Here is a 23,221-nt window from a genome sequence, read left to right on the forward strand (position 1 = left end):
CACGAGGCTCCCATTTGCTGGTGAAGCCTTTTCATTGGGCCCCCTTTCTATGAATACTAGATCTCTTTTTTTCATTTCTTTGTGCCTCGTAATTCAATTCTTCAAGGACGTGGCTCAATACAATAAATCTCTATAAAAAGTCTACGCACTTTTCACACAGATGAATCCCAGTTACTCCCATCCGTCTCAGTTATTTTTTTTTATCCGCCTCATCTTCTGACCCGGAGACAACAACCGCTGACCGTCTCCGGTTGTGAAGGACTCAACTTCTAAAGAGGTGGCGTTGATGTGATCTGACCGCACTCTTGACATCTTGGAAATATGAGAACACGTGCCTGGTTTGCATTTACAAAAGACCTGATAAAAGACCTAGTTTTTAGGACGTGAGATGTCACCAAAAGCCAATGTTGCTAGAATCCTAGTTATAGGGTTACGGTTTCTGAGCGTGAAACCCTGCAATGCGATACGTCCTCCGTATGCACGGGTCATTATGGACCACGGCAACATGGAGACCCCCGAGAGTTCAGGACGAAGGGGGATGGGATGGTCTGTGTGGAGGACTTTGGTTGGCAAAATGGGGGTTGCTTCTTGAGTTTAAAGAAAATGGGGGAAGCCAGCCAAGCTCATTTGCACTTTATCAAAAGGAACAACTGTTTCCAATGTTTGGGCACAGATGGTTCTGCTCCTCGATCAGGAGGACAGAAGGGGAGATAAAGAGGCAGTGAAGAGGACAAGGAGCGCTGGAGAAACATACCTCGCCGTGGCGGAACATTCCAGAAGAAGCTTGTTTATGTGGCAAATGCATGTCGGGTGGGAACATACAACAAAGAGGCCTGCTTTTTTTTTTTTTTTAAACACCCAAACTTGGAATAATACACAGTAGTGTAATAAACGGACGGTTTTGAACTGGCGTGATGTCACGATCGGAATAGTTTGCCTTCGTTATTAAAAAAAACACTCAAAAAACTTTACAAATTAAAATAATAATTATTATGGTTTTTAAGAAGCCAAAACAACATTTAAAGGGGAACATTATCACAATTTCAGAATGGTTAAAACCATTAAAAATCAGTTCCCAGTGGCTTATTATATTTTTCGAAGTTTTTTTCAAAATTTTACCCATCACGCAATATCCCTAAAAAAAGCTTCAAAGTGCCTGATTTTAACCACCCGTCCATTTTCCTGTGACGTCACATAGTGAAGACAACACAAACAAACATGGCGGAAAGAACAGCAAGCTATAGCGACATTAGCTCGGATTCAGACTCGGATTTCAGCGGTTTAAGCGATTCAACAGATTACGAATGTATTGAAACCATACTTGCCAACCTTGAGACCTCCGATTTCGGGGGGTGGGGGTGGGGGGCGTGTTCGGGGGTGGGACTGGGGCGTGGTTGTGGTTGTGGGCGGGGGCATGGTTAGGAGGGGAGGTGTATATTGACAGCTAGAATTCACCAAGTCAAGTATTTCATATATATATATATATATATATATATACATACATACATTTATATATATATATATATACATGCATATACATATATATACATACATATACATACATGCATACACATATATATATACACATATATATATATATATATATATATATATATATATATATATATATATATATATATATATATATATATATATATATATATATATATACATCCTGAAAATATGCAAACAAAACTGTGTTTAGATAATTGATACTTCAAACTTGCATAAATAAATCTTAAGGATATAACATAACTTGGCTTTTGAGAGCTTCAAAATGTAATGAATAAAATGCTAAAGTTGTTGATAAACAAGCAATTGTTTTAATAATTAAATATGGTCATTTTAAATGAATTATTATGATCATTTAAAATTAATTATTTCATATATGTTTATTTTAATGTATGATTCTATGGCTGGATGTAATAAGGAGTCAGAAAAAATACAAATGAAAACACAATTAATTTTGATGTTTTTAGCAAAATATAGTAAAAATGTATTTAGTTTTTTTTTGTAATTAATAAATATATTTATTTTTAGGTAAGATAAACATAATAATAGAATTTATCTCTAGTCTGGATGATTTAGTTCTTGTCACCCTGTTGTCCTCCTGTCATAAAACAATAGGCTGTCCTCACTCAGGTCCGCATGGAGCTGGAGGGGGCGTGGCCTCCAGCTCCGGCTGAAAATCGGGAGATTTTCGGGAGAATATTTGTCCCGGGAGGTTTTCGGGTGAGGCGCTGAATTTCGGGAGTCTCCCGGAAAATTCGGGAGGGTTGGCAAGTATGATTGAAACGGATGGTTGTAGTGTGGAGGCAGGTAGCGAAAACGAAATTGAAGAAGAAACTGAAGCTATTGAGCCATGTCGGTTTGAACCGTATGCAAGCGAAACCGACGAAAACGACACGACAGTCAGCGACACGGGAGAAAGCGAGGACGAATTCGGCGATCGCCTTCTAACCAACCATTGGTATGTGTTTGTTTGGCATTAAAAGAAACTAGCAACTATGAACTAGGTTTACAGCATATGAAATACATTTGGCAACAACATGCACTTTGAGAGTGCAGACAGCCCAATTTTCATCAATTAATATATTCTGGAGACATACCCTCATGTGAGCAGGCCAGGGAAGCTAGGGTCGATATTCTTCTCATGATCATCTTCGGGACGATGTGAGCCAAGACATCCAGGGGGTTTAGCTCGCTCGTCTGCGGGAACAAACTGCCGCCATTGCTTGCCGTGCTACCGAGGTCCTTTGTCCCTGAATTGCTCACACACTCCGGCAGATTCAATGGGGGTCTGGCGGCAGATTTCTTTGACTTTATCGTTGGAAATGCATCTGCTTTGAGTGTCGCAGGATATCCACACATTCTTGCCATCTCTGTCGTAGCATAGCTTTCGTCGGTAAAGTGTCCGGAACAAACGTCCAATTTCTTGCCACTTTCGCATCTTTGGGCCACTGGTGCAACTTGAATCCGTCCCTGTTCGTGTTGTTACACCCTCCGACAACACACCGACGAGGCATGATGCCTCCAAGGTACGGAAAACAGTCGAAAAAACGGAAAATAACAGAGCTGATTTGACTCGGTGTTTGAGAAAATGGCGGATTGCTTCCCGATGCGACGTCCCATTGTGACGTCATCGCTCCGAGAGCGAATATTAGAAAGACGTTTAATTCGCCAAAATTCACCCATTTAGAGTTCGGAAATCGGTTAAAAAAATATATGGTCTTTTTTCTGCAACATAAAGGTATATATTGACGCTTACATAGGTCTGGTGATAATACCTCCCTGCTTGGCACTCAGCATCAAGGATTGGAATTGGGGGTCAAATCACCAAAAATTATTCCCGGGCGCGGCCACCGCTGCTGCTCACTGCTCCCCTTACCTCCCAGGGGGGTGGAATAAGGGGATAGGTCAAATGCAGAGCGTAATTTCACCACACCTAGCGTGTGTGTGACTATCATTGGTACTTTAACTTTAACTTATATACAACAGTTAGGAAAATCTAAGTTATTACTTAACAAATGTGAAGTGCACTTTTCGCCCATCCCTCGAAGAAATCCACTGTGAGCAATGGGAGTAGGCAGCAATAAAATATGGCCTTTATGATATCTTGTCCAAGGTGTTACAGTTGTAGAAAAAGGATGGATGGATGGATGGATATCTTTCAATTATATAGAGATATTATATGTCCTAAACCCAAATACAAAGCCTCCCATCTCACTACAACTGTTCCACACTCCTGCTGGACTACACATCTTTTGTGCAAGAGGCAGAGTGCTCTTGCATCCACTCTGCTGTTTTGATGGCTGCTGTATCATTTACCTGAAGCACTTAGAGGATGAGATAAGATGACCTGCTCGTGTCTGCTAAAGCACACACCCTTGCAGGGGAAAGCTTGTATAGAAGTAAAGGATGCTGTCTACTAAAGATTGTCTTCCACTCGCACGTATCGCTTTACTCAGCCAATCACATTAGAGACGGCTAATGAACTATAAATATGTAGAAATGGACTACAAATGTGAAGTGATGTTGCTGGTAGCCTGCCTTGCCTTGCTGATTTGAAACCGGATCCTTAATCTTGCCCGCATTGATTCCCTGGCAGTAATTACATGCTGCTGCCTTCAACATGTCTTGCTTATTGCATCTGTGAATAGCATTACTGCATTTATTGTAAGGACTGTTCGTTGTTGCCTTTAAAAAAAACAAAAAAAAACCCTTTTTGTTGCTTTCCCTGAAAGCCTGCAAGGAGAAAATCCACCGCTAAATCTTTCACCTTCCCGTTTTTGGTTTCTCTCGTCGTCTTGTTGCTCGTGCACAATGTGCACCAGGTTATTTCTCCTGGCATCTCTTTATGTGAAGAACATTGTCTCTCCTGGCTTTCATATCACCCCTGGTCTCTTCCTATTTGTTCTTTAGCACAAAAGAAGATAAGCTCTAATGCAGGCCTGGGCAATTATTTGGACTCGGGGGGCCACATTTAGAGAAAAAAATTGTCGGGGGGCCGGTATATCTATTTTTAGGAGCACTAATACAAAACCTCACAATAATGTCTGATTGAATGCTTAAAAAACGTTATGACAGACCGCCTTAAAAAAAACGTAATGGAATTTTACATTTTTCTATGAACGATAAAACACGGAATATTGACAAATTATGAATGTCACACCCCCTTTCGATCGACATATTTTACAATCGAGTGAAACGCGACAAAAATGCAACAAACAGTGAAATATGAACGCAAAGGGTACAAAATAAACTAGGGTTGCACATCTCTCTCTGATAAACGATTCGATATGCCTCTAGATACACAGGTTACGATTCGATTCAAAAACGATATCCTTTTATTACAGACCGATTCGATTGGATTTGATTCCGAACGATACGATTTGATTTGACGGTTAATATTCAAGACTCCAAATCCCCAAGCATTATTTATGGCTTTATGGCACTGGCAAAAAAAACAGAACAACAAAATCACATGTCAATGTATTTATTTTTAGACATGGACCAAAAAAAGTCTGGCTGAATTGTAGGATGGGAACTCCAGAGGTAAAAGTAGCACAGAATAGTAACAACAAAGTGCAATATTTCAGCCTGAGCAAAGTTTTGAACACTAGAGGTAGGTAACAAAGATTCAATATTTCAACCTGCTGCCAGTGTACGTCAACGATGCTCGACACAATTTACAAATAGCATGGCTTCTGTTGAGCTTCCCTTCCTTCTTATACAACCCAAAAACTTTCCACACTTTGGATTTCTGTCTCCCCGATGCGTTGAAAATCTTTCTCGGTCCATTATCACCTTCGGTCAGACTGACGCTTTTGTTCTCCTCCTTCATTTTCCGTGTTGTCTCTTGTTTATCACTCGTGCTAATACCAGCTAGGCGGCTACCGCGTTTGGCGAGTAGCTTCAGCTCTCGCGTTGTTTTAGAGACGCTGGCGCATATTGTAATCCAGCCAACCCATGCAAAGTCTCGCGATAACCGATCCATGACTCTATAACCGATTCAGCCAGGAATTCATGAATTATTCGCATTGATTGAGGAGTCTGCTACCGATGCAGCCTAATCGCTCACTTGTTGAATCGAATACTCGGTCGCATCGGTTTATCGTTCACAACCCTAAAATAAACCCACCTACAATCTGATACATCTAATATATCACTAAGCTTTACAACTTTGTTGTGAAAATCTCCTTCCGCGTCTGTGGAAACGCTTCCCACCCACACTGCTTGGTGCCTCGTCTGAGCTGCTGTGACGTAGATTACCATAGTAACTAAATAGATGACCATAGTAACTAATTAGATTACCATAGTAACTGGTATATCATCCAAAAGGGCAGATTCCAACCATTGAAATACTTTGTATAGTTCAAGCGAGCATTATTTGCCATTTTTTTTTAAAGGGGAACATTATCACCAGACCTATGTAAGCGTCAATATATACCTTGATGTTGCAGAAAAAAGACCATATATTTTTTTAACCGATTTCCGAACTCTAAATGGGTGAATTTTGGCGAATTAATCGCCTTTCTATTATTCGCACATCGGGAAGCAATCCGCCATTTTCTCAAACACCGAGTCAAATCAGCTCTGTTATTTTCCGTTTTTTCGACTGTTTTCCGTACCTTGGAGACATCATGCCTCGTCGGTGTGTTGTCGGAGGGTGTAACAACACGAACAGGGACGGATTCAAGTTGCACCAGTGGCCCAAAGATGCGAAAGTGGCAAGAAATTGGACGTTTGTTCCGCACACTTTACCGACGAAAGCTATGCTACGACAGAGATGGCAAGAATGTGTGGATATCCTGCGACACTCAAAGCAGATGCATTTCCAACGATAAAGTCAAAGAAATCTGCCGCCAGACCCCCATTGAATCTGCCGGAGTGTGTGAGCTATTCAGGGACAAAGGACCTCGGTAGCACGGTAAGCAATGGCGGCAGTTTGTTCCCGCAGACGAGCGAGCTAAACCCCCTGGATGTCTTGGCTCACACCGTCCCTTATGCCACCGAAGATGATCAAGAGAAGAATATCGACCCTAGCTTCCCTGGCCTGCTGACATCAACTCCAAAACTGGACAGATCAGCTTTCAGGAAAAGATAGCGAATGAGGGTATGTCTACAGAATATATTAATTGATGAAAATTTGGCTGTCTGCACTCTCAAAGTGCATGTTGTTGCCAAATGTATTTCATATGATGTAAACCTAGTTCATAGTTGTTAGTTTCCTTTAATGCCAAACAAACACATACCAATCGTTGGTTAGAAGGCGATCGCCGAATTCGTCCTCGCTTTCTCCCGTGTCGCTGGCTGTCGTGTCGTTTTCGCTTGCATACGGTTCAAACCGATATGGCTCAATAGCTTCAGTTTCTTCTTCAATTTCGTTTTCGCTACCTGCCTCCACACTACAACCATCCGTTTCAATACATGCGTAATCTGTTGAATCGCTTAAGCCTCTGAAATCCGAGTCTGAATCCGAGCTAATGTCGCTATAGCTTGCTGTTCTATGCACCATGTTTGTTTCTGTTGGCATCACTATGTGACGTCACAGGAAAATGGACGGGTGTATATAACGATGGTTAAAATCAGGCATTTTGAAGCTTTTTTTAGGGATATTGCGTGACGGGTAAAATTTTTAAAAAAACTTCGAAAAATAAAATAAGCCACTGGGAACTGATTTTAAATGGTTTTAACCCTTCTGAAAGTGTGATAATGTTCCCCTTTAAGCACGTGTCAGAAGGACAGGCAAACTGACACACACGGCTTCCGGATCAGTGCAAAGACAGATGATGGACAGACAAGAATCCTCCGTCCTACGTGTGTGTGTGTCAACATTTTGGTGGACTGTCAGAAATACAAATATTAGACATATCTATTCAGCAATTTTATTTCATAATTGTATTGTTGCTGGATGACTTATGTACGAATGGCTGGAGCGTTATCGAGTCACCACGGAAGACATTCAACACATCAGCAAAACAAAACTCCAAAGTTTGGAACTTTTTTGGATTTTACAAGGAGGACGGAAAACTGGACAAAAGTCAAGTCGTTTGGTAAGATCCGCTTTGAAGTACACTGAATATTGACTTTTTTTTGATTGAACTGAAGGCCAAGACTTCTGTTCTTTTTAGTCTATCATTTTTATACCATCACATCAGACAAAAATATGTTCCTTCAGCAAGTCGTTTTTTTGGTCCATGTCTTTTACAAATGTGAAAATACTGTTAGCATGCCACTTTTATAGAACGTGATTTATTTTATATTTAAAGATAAGCGTGCCAATGAATGGGCCTTGAGGCAGCATTTTGATGGTTCCAGGTTCGATTCCAGTTCCCGCCATCCTAGTCACGGCCTCTGTGTCCTTGGACAAGACGGCGTGTGAATGGGTGAATGTGATGTGTAATGTGTAGTATAGTAAAGCGCTATGTAAATACGGATCATTGTTATTCTCCGGGCATTCAACTGATAAGTTGACTGTTTGTCTCAGAAGACGTTTGACCTCTCATCCGAGTAGTTTTCATCAGTTCGTACTCATAGACTTAGCTTGGATCTAGTCTGAGTGAGGAGGAGCGTATGCACTTTTGTTCTTCTACTGAAAGTTGGTACCGTTGCACTGCAAAAAGTCAGTGTTCAAAAACAAGAATAAAAAATACAAAAATGAGGGGTATTTTATTTGAACTAAGCAAAATTATCTGCCAATAGAACAAGAAAATTTGGCTTGTCAAGACTTTCCAAAACAAGTAAAATTAGCTAACCTCAACGAACCCAAAAATATCGGTTAAAAAAATATATGGTCTTTTTTCTGCAACATCAAGGTATATATTGACGCTTACATAGGTCTGGTGATAATGTTCCCCTTTAAACCCGTCCTGTCCAGCCAAATAGACAAATTATACTATTGACCTAAATCTTGTTGTTTAGCCGAGTGTTTGATGTGAATAAAGCCGCCAATGTGATCTCTTTATTTGTGGATTTCCCCGTTAGATGTGCTCTTGCTAGCATAGAAAAATAAAATTTTGCACATAACAGACTGACGGCCATCGACTAAATGGCAAAATCTAACAAATCAGATTCGACTATAAAATAACGCAGCTAAATGCAGATTTTTTTTAACGAGTGTCTGTGTTAGTATTATTAACTTGCAATGGCATTCTCTTTGTATTATTTCAGTTTTGTAAATTCATCAAAACGTCACTGGAGTTATTGAGTCTGTTAAGCTGATTGGAGAGCTAGTGAGTCCATGACGACGACTTCTGTTTTGTTTGATCAGCCGTTTTACTGCAGGTGTTACCGTTTGGAAACAATTTAGTTATATAGATAAAAATGTACACCTTATTTCTGAGTTAATAACTCATTTCACATTATATATATCTGTGTCGTATAGTCCGATGTGGCTAGTATATGGAAAGGTATTGTTTTCTTCAAAAAATTTGTGGGTGCGGCTTATATACCAGTGCGCTCTATTGTCCGGAAAATACGGTAGTAGTGAAGTGAATTGTGAAGTGAATTTTATTTATATAGCACATTTTCTCTAGTGACTCAAAGCGCTTTACATAGTGAAACCCAATATCTAAGGTCCATTTAAACCAGTGTGGGTGGCACTGGGAGCAGGTGGGTAAAGTGTCATGCCCAAGAACACAACGGCAGTGACTAGAATGGTGGAAGCGGGGATCGAACTTGGAACTCTCAAGTTGCTGGCACGGCCACTCTACCACCCGAGCTATACCGCCCCATATTACATTGTTTTCAGTTGTTTTCATTTGGTTATCCTGCCAATGTTTCTGGGTTTTTGTCACGTATATCTGTTTGCTAAATTGCTTATAACCTTTTGAAACACACTTTTCCAGTGAGTACATTACTTTTTTATTCTTACTTTTACCTTTTTCGAGAAATAAACCACTACTTAAGTCTTGCAGTCAGGCCAATGCGGTATTTCTGTGACTTTAACGCCACAGAAAACTGGTTTGTGTTCCAAGCCAGTTTTTTCTTACCACAAGCTCAGGCATACCTCGGACGCTGGCGACTGCCAATGCCGCCATGCCAGCATCGTTCTGAGCACTTGGCACCGATGAGCTTTTCCACAAGCCTTTGAATGGATAACCAGGTCCGTGATGATGAGAGGAAGAATGGACATCGCATTTCTCAATCCGCTCTGAACTTGGCTTTAGTAGAAATGACTCACAGCATCACTGTGGCACTTTGTGTCGTCCAGCAGGATCTGACACCTCATCCCCCCCAAGGAGTGTGCCTTTCCTCGTGGACGGAAGACATATTTCCGACCCTTGCTGCAAATGTGATCCGAATGATCTGAAGGCCTCTGGTGCAGATGTTTATTCGCATCACTATTATCATGGGCATCAGTGATACTGCTCAAATGTACTTGCTTGTTGTTCATTAACCCTCAACTGGGCAAGGACTTTTATTTGGGTAAATTAGATAGAAATACATGCATTTTGTATTATTAGAGTCAAACATATAATAATAATAAAACCAGGCATCTTTTCTGACACAATTACTATATCAGTGACGTGCGGTCTGGAAATAAAAAAAATGTAAAAAGAAAAAAAAAAATTAAATTGTTACCGTATTTTCCGCACTATAAGGCGCACCGGATTATTAGCCGCACCTTCAATGAATTGCATATTTCATAACTTTGTCCACCAATAAGCCGCCCCGGATTATAAGCCGCGCCTACGCTGCGCTAAAGGGAATGTCAAAAAAACAGTCAGATAGTTCAGTCAAACTTTAATAATATATTGAAAACCAGCGTTCTAACAACTCTGTCCCAAAATGTACGCAAATGTGCAATCACAAACATAGTAAAATTCAAAATGGTGTAGAGCAATAGCAACATAATGTTGCTCGAACGTTAATGTCACAACACACAAAATAAACATAGCGCTCACCTTCTGAAGTTATTCTTCATTCGTAAATCCTTCGAATTCTTCGTCTTCGGTGTCCGAATTGAAAAGTTGCGCAAGCGTGGGATCCAAAATGGCCGGTTCCGTCTCGTCGAAGTCATCGGAGTCAGTGTCGCTGTTGTTGTCCAGTAGTTCTGTGAATCCTGCCTTCCGGAAAGCTCGGACCACAGTTGTGACCGAAATATCTGCCCAGGCATTTACGATCCACTGGCAAATGTTGGCGTATGTCGTCCGGCGCTGTCTGCCTGTTTTAGTGAAGGTGTGTTCGCCTTCGGGCATCCATTGTTCCCACGCCGTTCGCAGTCGTGATTTGAATGCCCTGTTGACACCAATATCCAGCGGTTGGAGTTCTTTGGTTAATCCACCCGGAATGACGGCGAGTGTTGTATTTGTGTGCTTCACTTGTTTTTTGACACCATCTGTGATGTGGGCGCGCATAGAGTCGTATATCAACATGGACGGAGCTGTGTGAAAAAAGCCACCCGGCCTCTTCGCGTAAACTTCCCTTAACCACTCGCTCATCTTTTCTTCATCCATCCATCCCTTCGAGTTAGCTTTTATGATGACGCCGGCTGGAAAGGTCTCTTTTGGCAAGGTCTTCCTTTTGAATATCACCATGGGAGGAAGTTTCTGGCCATTAGCATGGCAAGCTAGAACCACAGTGAAGGACGACTTCTCATTCCCTGTGGTGCGAATATTCACCGTACGTGCATTTTGTAGTCTGGTCTTTACAGATGTAAACACACAAAGGAAATGAAACGAAATATCCGCGCGTTTCTTTTTCTTCCGGGGGCGGGTGGTAGCTTACAGTAGAAGAAGAAGCGCTTCCTGTTCTATGAGGGCGGGTGCTTACCTTGGCAGTTGCTTGCGTAGAAGAAGAAGCGCTTCCTGTTCTACCGGGAAAAAAGATGGCGGCTGTTTACCGAAGTTGCGAGATCGAAACTTTATGAAAATGAATCGTAATATTAATCCATATATAAAGCGCACCGGGTTATAAGGCGCACTGTCAGCTTTTGAGAAAATTTGTGGTTTTTAGGTGCGCCTTATAGTGCGGAAAATACGGTATATGTATCCAGTGATTATACTATAAAGTTATTTTCCGTTTAACTTCACCAGTTTTAGATTGTTTTTATTCAAAATCGCTGAATTTTCACATTTGCCGTTCAAATACTGAGAAGAGACGGTGCGGTGATCAGCAGCCAGTTGAGGCACGTCACTCAGTTGTGCCTCACCATGGATTGCGGACTCGGCTAACTGCTGGCCTGATGTGCAGTGAGACCGTATTGCTATATGAATTATATTAGACATTTCCATAGTTTAGTTAGCTGAGGTATATAATGTACAGTGTATTTTGTCAACAACTGTATGTGTGTAACGTATTTCTTGTGCTGAGCAATCATAAAACTGCTGCGAAGACGCACTGTGTGAGGCTCGCGTAATCCCGCCTCCTGGTGCCGGTTATTGCACCTCCGCCGCAGACTGCACCCCCCGACGGGAGCGCCACACCAACCAAAGCCCACACCCAAACCCTCCACGTGCAAGACCGAATCCACCCAAAAAAAGTCACTTAACAAGAAGCCAAAAAGTGCAAAAACAACAATACTCGCGCCGGAGGAGCCGTGAACGACTGGAGGGACACAACATTAGGTACACCTGCAGACTGCAGCACGGATTTCATATTTCATTCATTCACAACTCCTCCAACACAAACACCACTGTTCCCGCACTTATAAGTAAAGGTAAGACCATAATAACGTTTTTTTTAATTAAATGTGCTTTTTTGTGTGCTACAGTTTGTATGTGTAAAGTTAAAGTTAAGTTAAAGTACCAATGATTGTCACACACACACTAGCTGTGGTGAAATTTGTCCTCTGCATTTGACCCATCCCCTTGCTCACCCCCTGGGTTGTGAGGGGAGCAGTGGGCAGCAGCGGCGCCGTGCCCAGGAATAATTGTTGGTGATTTAACCCCCAATTCCAACCATTGATGCTGAGTGCCAAGCAGGGAAGAATGCTGGTATGAGCTTTTAAACATAACCCGTGAACTGCTGCCAATCAAATGGTGAATAAGGTACTCTTTAGGGTTCATATGTTTGTAAATCTGACTGTGATGAAGTCAGTGCCTCACCAGTCATGAACCTCACCGCACGTCACTGTACTATATTGACCTAAATAATATACCGCATTTTCCGGACCATAGTGCACACCGGATTATAAGGCGCACTGCCAATGAGCAGGTCTAGTCAGGTCTATTTTCATACAAAAGGTACACCGCATTATAGGGCGCATTAAAATGGTCATGTTATTATTATTATTTTTTTTTTTTAATTGAAAACACTTCTTTGTGGTCTACATAACATGTAATGGTGGTTCTTTGCAGAATCGGTCGATCCCTAATTAATACACAAGTTATTGCAATCACAAATTCCCTGAAATGTATCTGGCAACCTGTTTTGAGCAGTAACATTATCCTCCTGCATGCGCAAATAGGTAATTGATCCGTCTGTGACAGGTTGTCCATATTGAAGACGCTAAACGTGTCGATCCTCTCCGTGAGTAGGACAAAATATATACGTTGCTGTCATTTTTATGAACACTCTGTGCAAAGTTGTTTTCAATAGCACAAAATGACACTTATTTTTTCATTATATATATATATATATACCTTACCTTCCCGGTAAGGTCTATTCAGGTGTACTGGAGAGGAGGCTACGCCGGATAGTCGAACCTCGGATTCAGGAGGAACAGTGTGGTTTTCGTCCTGGTCGTGGAACTGTGGACCAGCTCTATACTCTCGGCAGGGTCCTTGAGGGTGCATGGGAGTTTGCCCAACCAGTCTACATGTGCTTTGTGGACTTGGAGAAGGCATTCGACCGTGTACAGAGAGTATGGGGTAGCGGACTGTCTTATTGTGGCGGTTCGCTCCCTGTATAATCAGTGTCAGAGCTTGGTCCGCATTGCCGGCAGTAAGTCGGACCCGTTTCCAGTGAGGGTTGGACTCCGCCAAGGCTGCCCTTTGTCACCGATTCTGTTCATAACCTTTATGAACAGAATTTCTAGGCGCAGTCGGGGCGTTGAGGGTATCTGGTTTGGTGGCTGCAGGATTAGGTCTCTGCTATTTGCAGATGATGTGGTCCTGATGGCGTCCTCTGGCCAAGATCTTCAGCTCTCACTGGATCGGTTCACAGCCGAGTGTGAAGCGACTGGGACGGGAATCAGCACCTCCAAGTCCGAGTCCATGGTTCTCTCCCGGAAAAGGGTGGAGTGCCATCTCCGGGTTGGGGAGGAGATCTTGCCCCAAGTGGAGGAGTTCAAGTACCTCAGAGTCTTGTTCACGAGTGGCGGAGGAGTGGATCGTGAGATCGACAGGCGGATCGGTGCGGCGTCTTCAGTAATGCGGATGCTGTATCGATCCGTTGTGGTGAAGAAGGAGCTGAGCCGGAAGGCAAAGCTCTCGATTTACCGGTCGATCTACGTTCCCATCCTCACCTATGGTCATGAGCTTTGGGTCATGACCGAAAGGACAAGATCACGGGTACAAGCGGCCGAAATGAGTTTCCTCCGCCGGGTGGCGGGGCTCTCCCTTAGAGATAGGGTGAGAAGCTCTGCCATCCGGGGGGAGCTCAAAGTAAAGCCGCTGCTCCTCCACATTGAGAGGAGCCAGATGAGGTTGTTCGGGGCATCTGGTCAGGATGCCACCCGAACGCCTCCCTCGGGAGGCGTTTCGGGCACGTCCGACCGGTAGGAGGCCACGTGGAAGACCCAGGACACGCTGGGAAGACTATCTCTCCTGGCTGGCCTGGGAACGCCTCGGGATCCCCCGGGAGGAGCTGGACGAAGTGGCTGGGGAGAGGGAAGTCTGGGCTTCCCTGCTTAAGCTGCTGCCCCCGCGACCCGACCTCGGATAAGCGGAAGAAGATGGATGGATGGATGGATGGATGGATATATATATATATATATATATATATATATATATATATATATATATATATATATATATATATATATATATATATATATACACACACACATACATATATATATATATATATATATATATATTTATTTTTTATTTATTTATTTTTTCTTAACCTGTCCTGTCCAGCCTAATAGACAAATTATATTGTTGTCCGCCAATGTGATGAAAAATAACATTTTGCACACAATAGACTGACGGCCATCGACTAAATGGCAAAATCTAACAAATCAGATGCGACTATGAAAATCGGCAGTTATATGCTGATTTTTCTCCGAATAAAATGTGTGTTTATAATCATCAGACTTATGGACAATTGGAAGCGCCCATGCCGCTGCAAAGATATTTTGGCAGATGGCGACCATGTTTTTCTACCATTTTTTTTTAAATATAAAAAATCAATATAATATAGTAATATAATATATCAGTATATATTATATACTGTATATATAATATGTAAATATTACATATATGTTATATTTTATAGCGGAGGTTTCTGTGATTTATCCGTTATACAGTGCTCAATACCGGGGTAGAGCGGAATATACGTTAGGTCAGGAAAAAACACGGAGGCCATATCATCCCTACAAGCCTGTTCTGCAGTTTTCCCTGCTCTTCAGGGGATTTTATTATTTTAAAACACAGGTTTCCCTTCTCGTCAAGGGATTTTATTATTTTAAAATCCTCTGACGAGCAGGGAAACCTGCGAAACAGGCTTGTCGGGATGATATGGCCTCTGTGTTTTTTCCTGACCTAACGTATATGTTATATATTATCGGCTGATAAATGCGTTTAAATGTAATGTCGGAAATTATCGGTATCGTTTTTTTTATTATCGGTATTTTTTTTTTTTTTTTTTTTTTTTTTATTAAATCAACCTAAAAAACACAAGATACACTTACGATTAGTGCACCAACCCAAAAAACCTTCCTCCCCCATTTACACTCATTCACACAAAAGGGTTGTTTCTTTCTGTTATTAATATTCTGGTTCCTACATTATATATCAATATATATCAATACAGTCTGCAAGGGATACAGTCCGTAAGCACACATGCTGGTCCACTAATAGTACTAACCTTTAACAGTTAATTTTACTCATTTTCATTAATTACTAGTTTCTATGTAACTGTTTTTATATTGTTTTACTTTCTTTTTTTATTCAAGAAAATGTTTTTAATTTATTTATCTTATTTTATTTTATAATTTTTTTTTTAAAAGTACCTTATCTTCACCATACCTGGTTGTCCAAATTAGGCATAATAATGTGTTAATAATTCCACGACTGTATATATCGGTTGATATCGGTATCGGTAATTAAAGAGTTGGACAATATCGGAATATCGGATATCGGCAAAAAGCCATTATCGGACATCCCTAGTTATATTTTATATTTCTACTATGGTACATTTTTAGTCTACTTTATACATGCATTATCCTTTCCATCCTTTGTAACTGAGCTACTGTGTGGAACAATTTCCCTTGTGGATCAATCAAGTTCGTCTAAGTCTAAGTCTAAACCTAACATTTGTGCTTTTCAGTTCAGCGTGTTGCGATGTTACAGAGGGTGCGTTGTCGAGCGCACTGAGCGGTGTGAGAAATTTCAAGTCAGGGTTTAAATGCCTGCGCTGCCAGGAAAAATAACACCTTTGACAAATTCACCCTTTTGCGCGCAGCTTTTTACACACAAATAAATGCAGTCAGTTTCCAGGCCAACATTGATGATGAGGTTTTTGCACCTGACACTGTAATTTAGGGTTGTCACGATGTCGATGGAGAGTTATAATAGAGGCTCTGAGCATGTCATAGATTCCATTTAGATGTTTTGAAAAGATGCTCCGCGATTATTAACACAAATGTCTCATTTTTGGGGGGCTCTCAAGCCAATTATGTCCATGTCAAGAATGTCCGTACACAGACCAGTCCTGAGTTGCAGTGATTATGTCTCCAAATAACTGCTTGACTCGTACATGTCGACGGGTCATTTTGGCCAGATTGCTTTCTGGAAGGTTTTTTTTTTTTTTTTTTTTTAAGAACCTTTTGACTCAGTGGCCCCCATACTGCACTCATGTGGCCCTGCCATGCGGTCATTGTGAATATATACAGGCTGTGCACACAGTGGCTTAACGCAAAACAAGACCCGAGTGTGCAAACATTCCCGTCTCCTAGAAGGCGCGTAAGCAAATTAAGCGTGTCCGAAAGCTTGAATGCGAACGGCAAGCGGGATTAGGCTGTTTGATGAGCAGATTCAAGGGTGCAACAAAAAGAAACACTCCTGGCCGGGCGTAATCATCAGTGAAAATGTTCTTTAAAGCCCTGCGACGTGTATTCTCAGCCCACTTCAAGCCAAACATCTCGCATCCCAGAGATTAAGTGGTTTTATCGTGCATCCTCTAGCTCTCCCGTGATTGTCGCTTGATTTTTTTCTACCCCCCCCCCCCCCTCCCGGTCCTCAAAGTGGACGCTAATAGCTTTTAGGAAATGTTACATTTGACTGCACTTACAAGACAAGTGTATTACCTCTCTTTAAAAGTCCCATATTATACTGTTTTGCAACGCAAGTCTCAGAGGTGCCACAATAGTGTGTTGATGTTGGAGTTTCGTTTAAAAGTGCTTTTAGGAAGCCTACAGTTGTCTCCAAAAAGCACCATTGTGGACATAATCCCGTTTTTCTCATTTCACTGTACAGTGTTTCCCATGGAAGTGCAATCTATTTGTGGCTGTGGCGCTATCAGGACGATGTAACTATATAATTTGCATTTATTTTTTTTTATGCTAAAAAGCATTATACATATATTAAAAAGCAAATCTTTGTTATTAGTACCAATATATTTTTGTATTTTTGTTTTGCTCATGTTTTCAATTGTACAATACAATGATTTGCAAATCTTTTTCAACTTATATTCAATTGAATGAACTGCAACGACAAGATTTTTAATGTTCGAACTGAGAAACTTTTTTTTTTTTTTTTCAAATAATCATTAACTTAGAATTTAATGGCAGCAACACATTGCAAAAAAGGTTGGCACAGGGGCATTTTTACCACTGTGTTACATGGCCTTTCCTTTTAACAACACTCAGTAAACGTTTGGGAACTGAGGAGACCAATTTTTGAAGCTTTTCAGGTGGAATTATTTCCCATTCTTGTTTGACGTACAGCTTAAGTTGTTCAACAGACCGGGGTCTCCGTTGTGGTATTTTAGGCTTCATATTGAGCTACACATTTTCAATGGGAGACAGGTCTGGACTACAGGCAGGCCAGTCTAGTACACACACTCTTTTACTATGAAGCCACACTGTTGTAACACGTGGCTTGGCGTTGTCTTGCTGAAATAAGCAGGGGCGTCCATGATAACGTTGCTTGGATGGCAACATGTTGCTCCAAAACCTGTATGTACCTTTCAGCATTAATAGTGCCTTCACAGATATGTAAGTTACCCACTAATACACCCCCATACCATCACATATGCTGCCTTTTGAACTTTGCACCTATAATAATCCGGATGGTGCTTTTCCTCTTTGCTCCGGAGGACATGACATCCACAGTTTCCAAAAACAATTTGAAATGTGGACTCTTCAGACCACAGAACACTTTTCCACTTTGCATCAGTCCATCTTAGATGAGCTCGGGCCCAGTGAAGCCGGCGCCATTTCTGGGTGTTGTTGATAAATGGCTTTCGCTTTGCATAGTAGGGTTTTAACTTGCACTTACAGATGTAGCAACCAACTGTAGTTACTGACAGTGGTTTTCTGAAGTGTTCCTGAGCCCATGTGGTGATATCCTTTATACACTGATGTCGGTTTTTGATGCGATACCGCCTGAGGGATCGAAGGTTACGGGCATTCAATGCTGGTTTTCAGCCTTGCTGCTTTTGTGCAGTGATTACTCCAGATTCTCTGAACCTTTTGATGATATTACGGACTGTAGATGTTGAAACCCCTAAATTCCTTCCAATAGCTCGTTGAGAAATGTCGTTCTTAAACTGTTCGACAATTTGCTCACGCATTTGTTCACAAAGTGGTGACCCTCGCCCCATCCTTCTTTGTGAATGACTGAGCATTTCATGGAAGCTGCTTTTATACCCAATCATGGCACCCACCTGTTCCCAATTAGCCTGTTCACCTGCGGCATGTCCCAAATAAGTATTTGATGAGCATTCCTCAACTTTCTCAGTCTCTTTTGCCACTTGTGCCAGCTTTTTTGAAACATGCTCCAGGCATCAAATTCCAAATGAGCTAATATTTGCAAAAAAATAACAAAGTTTTCCAGTTCGAACGTTAAATATCTTGTCTTTGCAGTCTATTCAATTGAATATAGGTTGAAAAGGATTTGCAAATCATTGTATTCTCTTTTTATTTACCATTTACACAACGTACCAACTTCACTGGTTTTGGGGTTTGTACATTTATATTCATATACTGTATATTCACCATTATAAGTGGCCCTTTGAGGGCAGCCGTAATTGTGATTTGGACCTCAATGAAAATGAGTGTGACACCCCTGTGCTCGACCAATTTAAAAGTTTTTCAAAATAGGAATCCTTTTAAAAAAAAAAACTGTCCGTTTTCTGTCCGTCCAGTAGAGATGCGCGGTTTGCGGACACAACCGCGGAGTCCGCGGATTATCCGCGGATCGGGCGGATGAAATTAAAAAAACTAAGATTTTATCCGCTCGCGGGTCGGGTCGGGCGGATTAATTTTTTTTTTTTTTTTTTTTTTTTGCGGGTGGCAGTTAAACCAATTCGGAAATATATATACATAGTTAAATGTTGTTACCCACATACGAAAAACGAGCAGGCACCTGCTGCATATGCCACAACAGAAGAAAAAAAAAGAAAAGAGATGGACACTTTTACGGAGCGGAGAAGGGACGCCTCGCCGGGGTCCGGGACCGAGGCCCCTTCCCCCGAGAGGGCCCCACCGGGAGCCGTAGCTGAGGCGATCCGCGAGAAGGGCCCGACGCACGTCCAGGGTCACTACCGCGCCCACCGCACCGACACCCCGCCTCGTCCGCTTTCGCCGCGGCCGGCGTCACGCGCAGCAGGTAAGCAGCTTACCTGCCCGCCACCCCCGTGGCCGGGGGCTCGTAACATGGGTCACTCCGCGCGCTCCGCCCGCGCAGCTTACCTGCTTGCCACCCCTGTTGCCGGGGGCGCGTAACAGGGGTCACTCCGCGCGTAGTGCGCTCATGAAAGGGGTGGGGCTCACCCTGGTTGATATAGAGAGCAGGACGGTGGCCATGGAAGTTGGAACCTGCTAAGGAGTGTGTAACAACCCACCTGCCGAATCAACTAGCCCTGAAAATGGATGGCGCTGGAGCGTGGGCCCATATCTGGCCGTCGCCGGCAGCGAGACGCGCTTGGAGGTGCGCTCAGCGCGGCTCCCATATGATTGCGCACAGGTGTGCGTCTGGGTCGTGACAGCGTGGCACGCGAATGTCTGTGCATTGGATCAGTCTCCTTTCTTTAACAGGCAAAAGCTTTATAACCTCACCATACCTGCCAACTTTTAAATCAGAAAAACCTAGTAGCCAGGGTCCAAGGGCCGGAGGCCCCGGTAGGTCCAGGACAAAGTCCTGGTGGAGGGTTCAGGGCTTCGCCCCCCGACGCAAAATGATTATTAGCATTCAGACCGGTCAAAATGTTGCTAAAACCATCACTTTTCTATCAGTCACAGTGACTTTTCAAAATAAAAATATTACAGCAAAAATCATATGGGTTGATTGACATGTTTATTCTGTAAGCTAACTTCAATAGTTTGAAATTATTTTGACAGTTAATGCCAGTTATCCTGTCAACCTTTCACAAGACTTCAATTTGTTAATTGAAAGTATAAATAGTATAAACACTTTTTACAGTATGTCGTGCTGTGAAATACAGCCGACAGGATTGCGCATGCATGGTGCAGGAGAACAAAGGACTTCTTTCATTTAAGGTTTGTGATAAACCATCAAACTCATTCGTTAAAAGGACTCTATAGTAATATAAAGCGAATTTTTCTGGACATTATCATGCAAGAAAAGTTTATTTTTGGGATCGCGATCACCGCGTAATGATTTTTAAAGGTTGCATTACATTATTAACTGTCCCATGTGATCAGCCAGTGCGATTGGAAGTCCATGCTCAATTATTGCCTCCATAAATAAAACTTCGGCATTTATCACATCCAAAGAATCTGTTTGGGCGACGAAAAACGTTGAAAGTTTTCCACTTGTATCGCTAGCAACGGCATTAGACTTGTGTTTTTTTGTCCCAACGTGGTCTTTTACATCGCTAATTCCTCCGTGTCCGATCGAAAAATCTTGTCTGCACAAGGTGCAATTCGCGTAGTTTTCACCCTTTTTTTAATTTTTTTATTAATATTAGATATATAACAACGGGCGGATGGTGGGCGGGTGCAGTTCAGATCAAACGTTACATCGGGTGGATGGCGGATGGTTGACGACTTTCTGACGCGGTTGCGGATGAAATAATTGCCTATCCGCGCATCTCTACCGTCCAGTAATTCTTCATGTTTCTTCATTTGCCTTCATCCTCTCAGACCTTTCACACCCCAAGTCTGGGCGATGAGGAGTTCGAGATCCCTCCCATTACGCCGCCACCCGAAATGGAACCGGGTTTTGGTCTGTCGGACGGAGACTCGCCTTTCCCGTCAATGCCGGAGCCTCCGGTCCAGCACAGAGGTTCCTTCATCCCTCAGTTCCCGCCTCAGAGCCTGGATCTGCCCTCCATCACCATCTCACGCAACATGATGGACCAGGAAGGGATGACTCTCAGCAACGGACAACCGGCGGTGAGTAAAGTCTGTTTTTAGCATGTCGCTCCCATTTGTGTTGTACTCTAACATGGGTCTTCAAAGTCATTTCCTGTGCACCACTTGTTGTTTACTGTACTTTACCGTGAAACACTTGACTTCATGTTTCATCCATTGTGGCGAGACCTTCCTTTTTTAGCTTATTTTCCCGGCAAGTGATGGTCAAACACGTAGAGGCAAGCAGTAGCGTTGTGAGATTGTTGTCTGGGGTTGCAAAGGTGTTCTTAAATGCCACAGCGGTGTAGAGGCAGCGAGGGGGAAAAAATGGAAATGTCATCTGGCTGACTGACTTGCTTGTCTTGCAGACCTATTAGAAACAAATGGCACGTTCATTTCAGAGAAAGTGGAAGGGAAAGGACAAAAGTAGGATTTTTTTTTTTTAAACGAGAAAATGCGATTTCGGTAGAAATTGCGTGGGAATGCTGAAAAGCCGAACTGAAATGCTAACTGTTAGCACGCCGGCCGGGTGTTGTCAAGTAACATAAATACATGACATTTGGGTAAACTCATGCAAAATGAGCAAAAAAAGCTAGCATACCAACTAGGGTTGTACGGTATACCGGTATTAGTATTCGGTACTATACCGCCTCTAAAAAGTACCGATCCCCCATACCACCAACTGAAAATGTTTTATGGCCTGTAACTAAACACATTTTTACGAAGCTTATTTCAGAAAATTTGGAATCAGATGATGTATTGAATGTGTGGTATTGAACGCTACATATGAGTACATAATGAGTACCGTATTTTCCGCACTATAAGGCGCACCGGATTATTAGCCGCACCTTCAATGAATGGCATATTTCATAACTTTGTCCACCAATAAGCCGCCCCGGACTATAAGCCGCGCCTACGCTGCGCTAAAGGGAATGTCAAAAAAACAGTCAGATAGGTCAGTCAAACTTTAATAATATATTAAAAACCAGCGTTCTAACAACTCTGTTCACTCCCAAAATGTACGCAAATGTGCAATCACAAACATAGTAAAATTCAAAATAGTGCAGAGCAATAGCAACATAATGTTGCTCGAACGTTAATGTCACAACACACAAAATAAACATAGCGCTCACTTTCTGAAGTTATTCTTCATTCGTAAATCCTTCGTCTTCGGTGTCCGAAGTGAAAAGTTGGGCAAATTTACGATGCACTGGCAGATGTTGGCGTCGTCTGGCGCTGCCTCCTCGTCTTAGTGAAGGTGTGTTCGCCTTCTGTCATCCATTGTTCCCACGCAGTTAGCAGTCTAGCTTCGAATGCCCTGTTGACACCAATATCTAGCGGCTGGAGGTGAAGTGAAGTGAAGTGAATTACATTTGTATAGCGCTTTTTCTCAAGTGACTCAAAGCGCTTTACATTGTGAAACCCAATATCTAAGTTACATTTAAACCAGTGTGGGTGGCACTGGGAGCAGGTGGGTAAAGTGTCTTGCCCAAGGACACAATGGCAGTGACTAGGATGGCGGAAGCGGGTATCGAACCTGCAACCCTCAAGTTGCTGGCACGGCCGCTCTACCAACCGAGCTATACCACCCAGACCCAGGTCTTTTGTCAATCCACCCGGAATGACGGCGAGTATTGAATTAAGCGCGTAAGCGTGTCTCTCAATGTGCTGTTATGAGCTAGCAAATATAACAACTACACTACCCAGCATGCAACGATAGTTACGAGCATGCGCGGTAGCCCTGAGAAGCGTTGTATGCTGGCAGTTAGCACGCTGTGAGTAAACGTTGAGAACTCAGTTAACACGCCTCGTCTGCATTATTTATAATTAGACAGACAACACACTTAATAGGAGCCATTTTGGGGTCTTTACATAAACACACAAATGGAAATGAAACGTCACATATCCCAGCATGCACCGCGCGCTTCTTCTACGGGGAAAAAAGATGGCGGCTGTTTACCGTAGTTGCGAGACCTAAACTTTATGAAAATTAATCTTAATATTAATCCATATATAAAGCGCACCGGGTTATAAGGCGCACTGTCAGCTTTTGAGAAAATTTGTGGTTTTTAG

General features: G+C 42.4%; 1 protein-coding gene across 1 annotated transcript in view; it reads left to right on the forward strand.

The window, feature by feature from the left end:
• The window catches only part of tox3 (TOX high mobility group box family member 3), a 217,463-nt gene that overhangs the window by 139,435 nt on the left and 54,807 nt on the right, over window positions 1-23,221 (forward strand). The window contains exon 3 of the mRNA XM_061963556.2: window positions 20,939-21,190. Within this exon, the coding sequence (XP_061819540.2) occupies window positions 20,939-21,190 (252 nt within the window). The remainder of the gene's footprint in view (window positions 1-20,938; window positions 21,191-23,221) is intronic.

This window comes from Nerophis lumbriciformis, linkage group LG06, assembly GCF_033978685.3.
Source record: "Nerophis lumbriciformis linkage group LG06, RoL_Nlum_v2.1, whole genome shotgun sequence".
Classification (NCBI taxonomy): Eukaryota; Metazoa; Chordata; class Actinopteri; order Syngnathiformes; family Syngnathidae; genus Nerophis; species Nerophis lumbriciformis.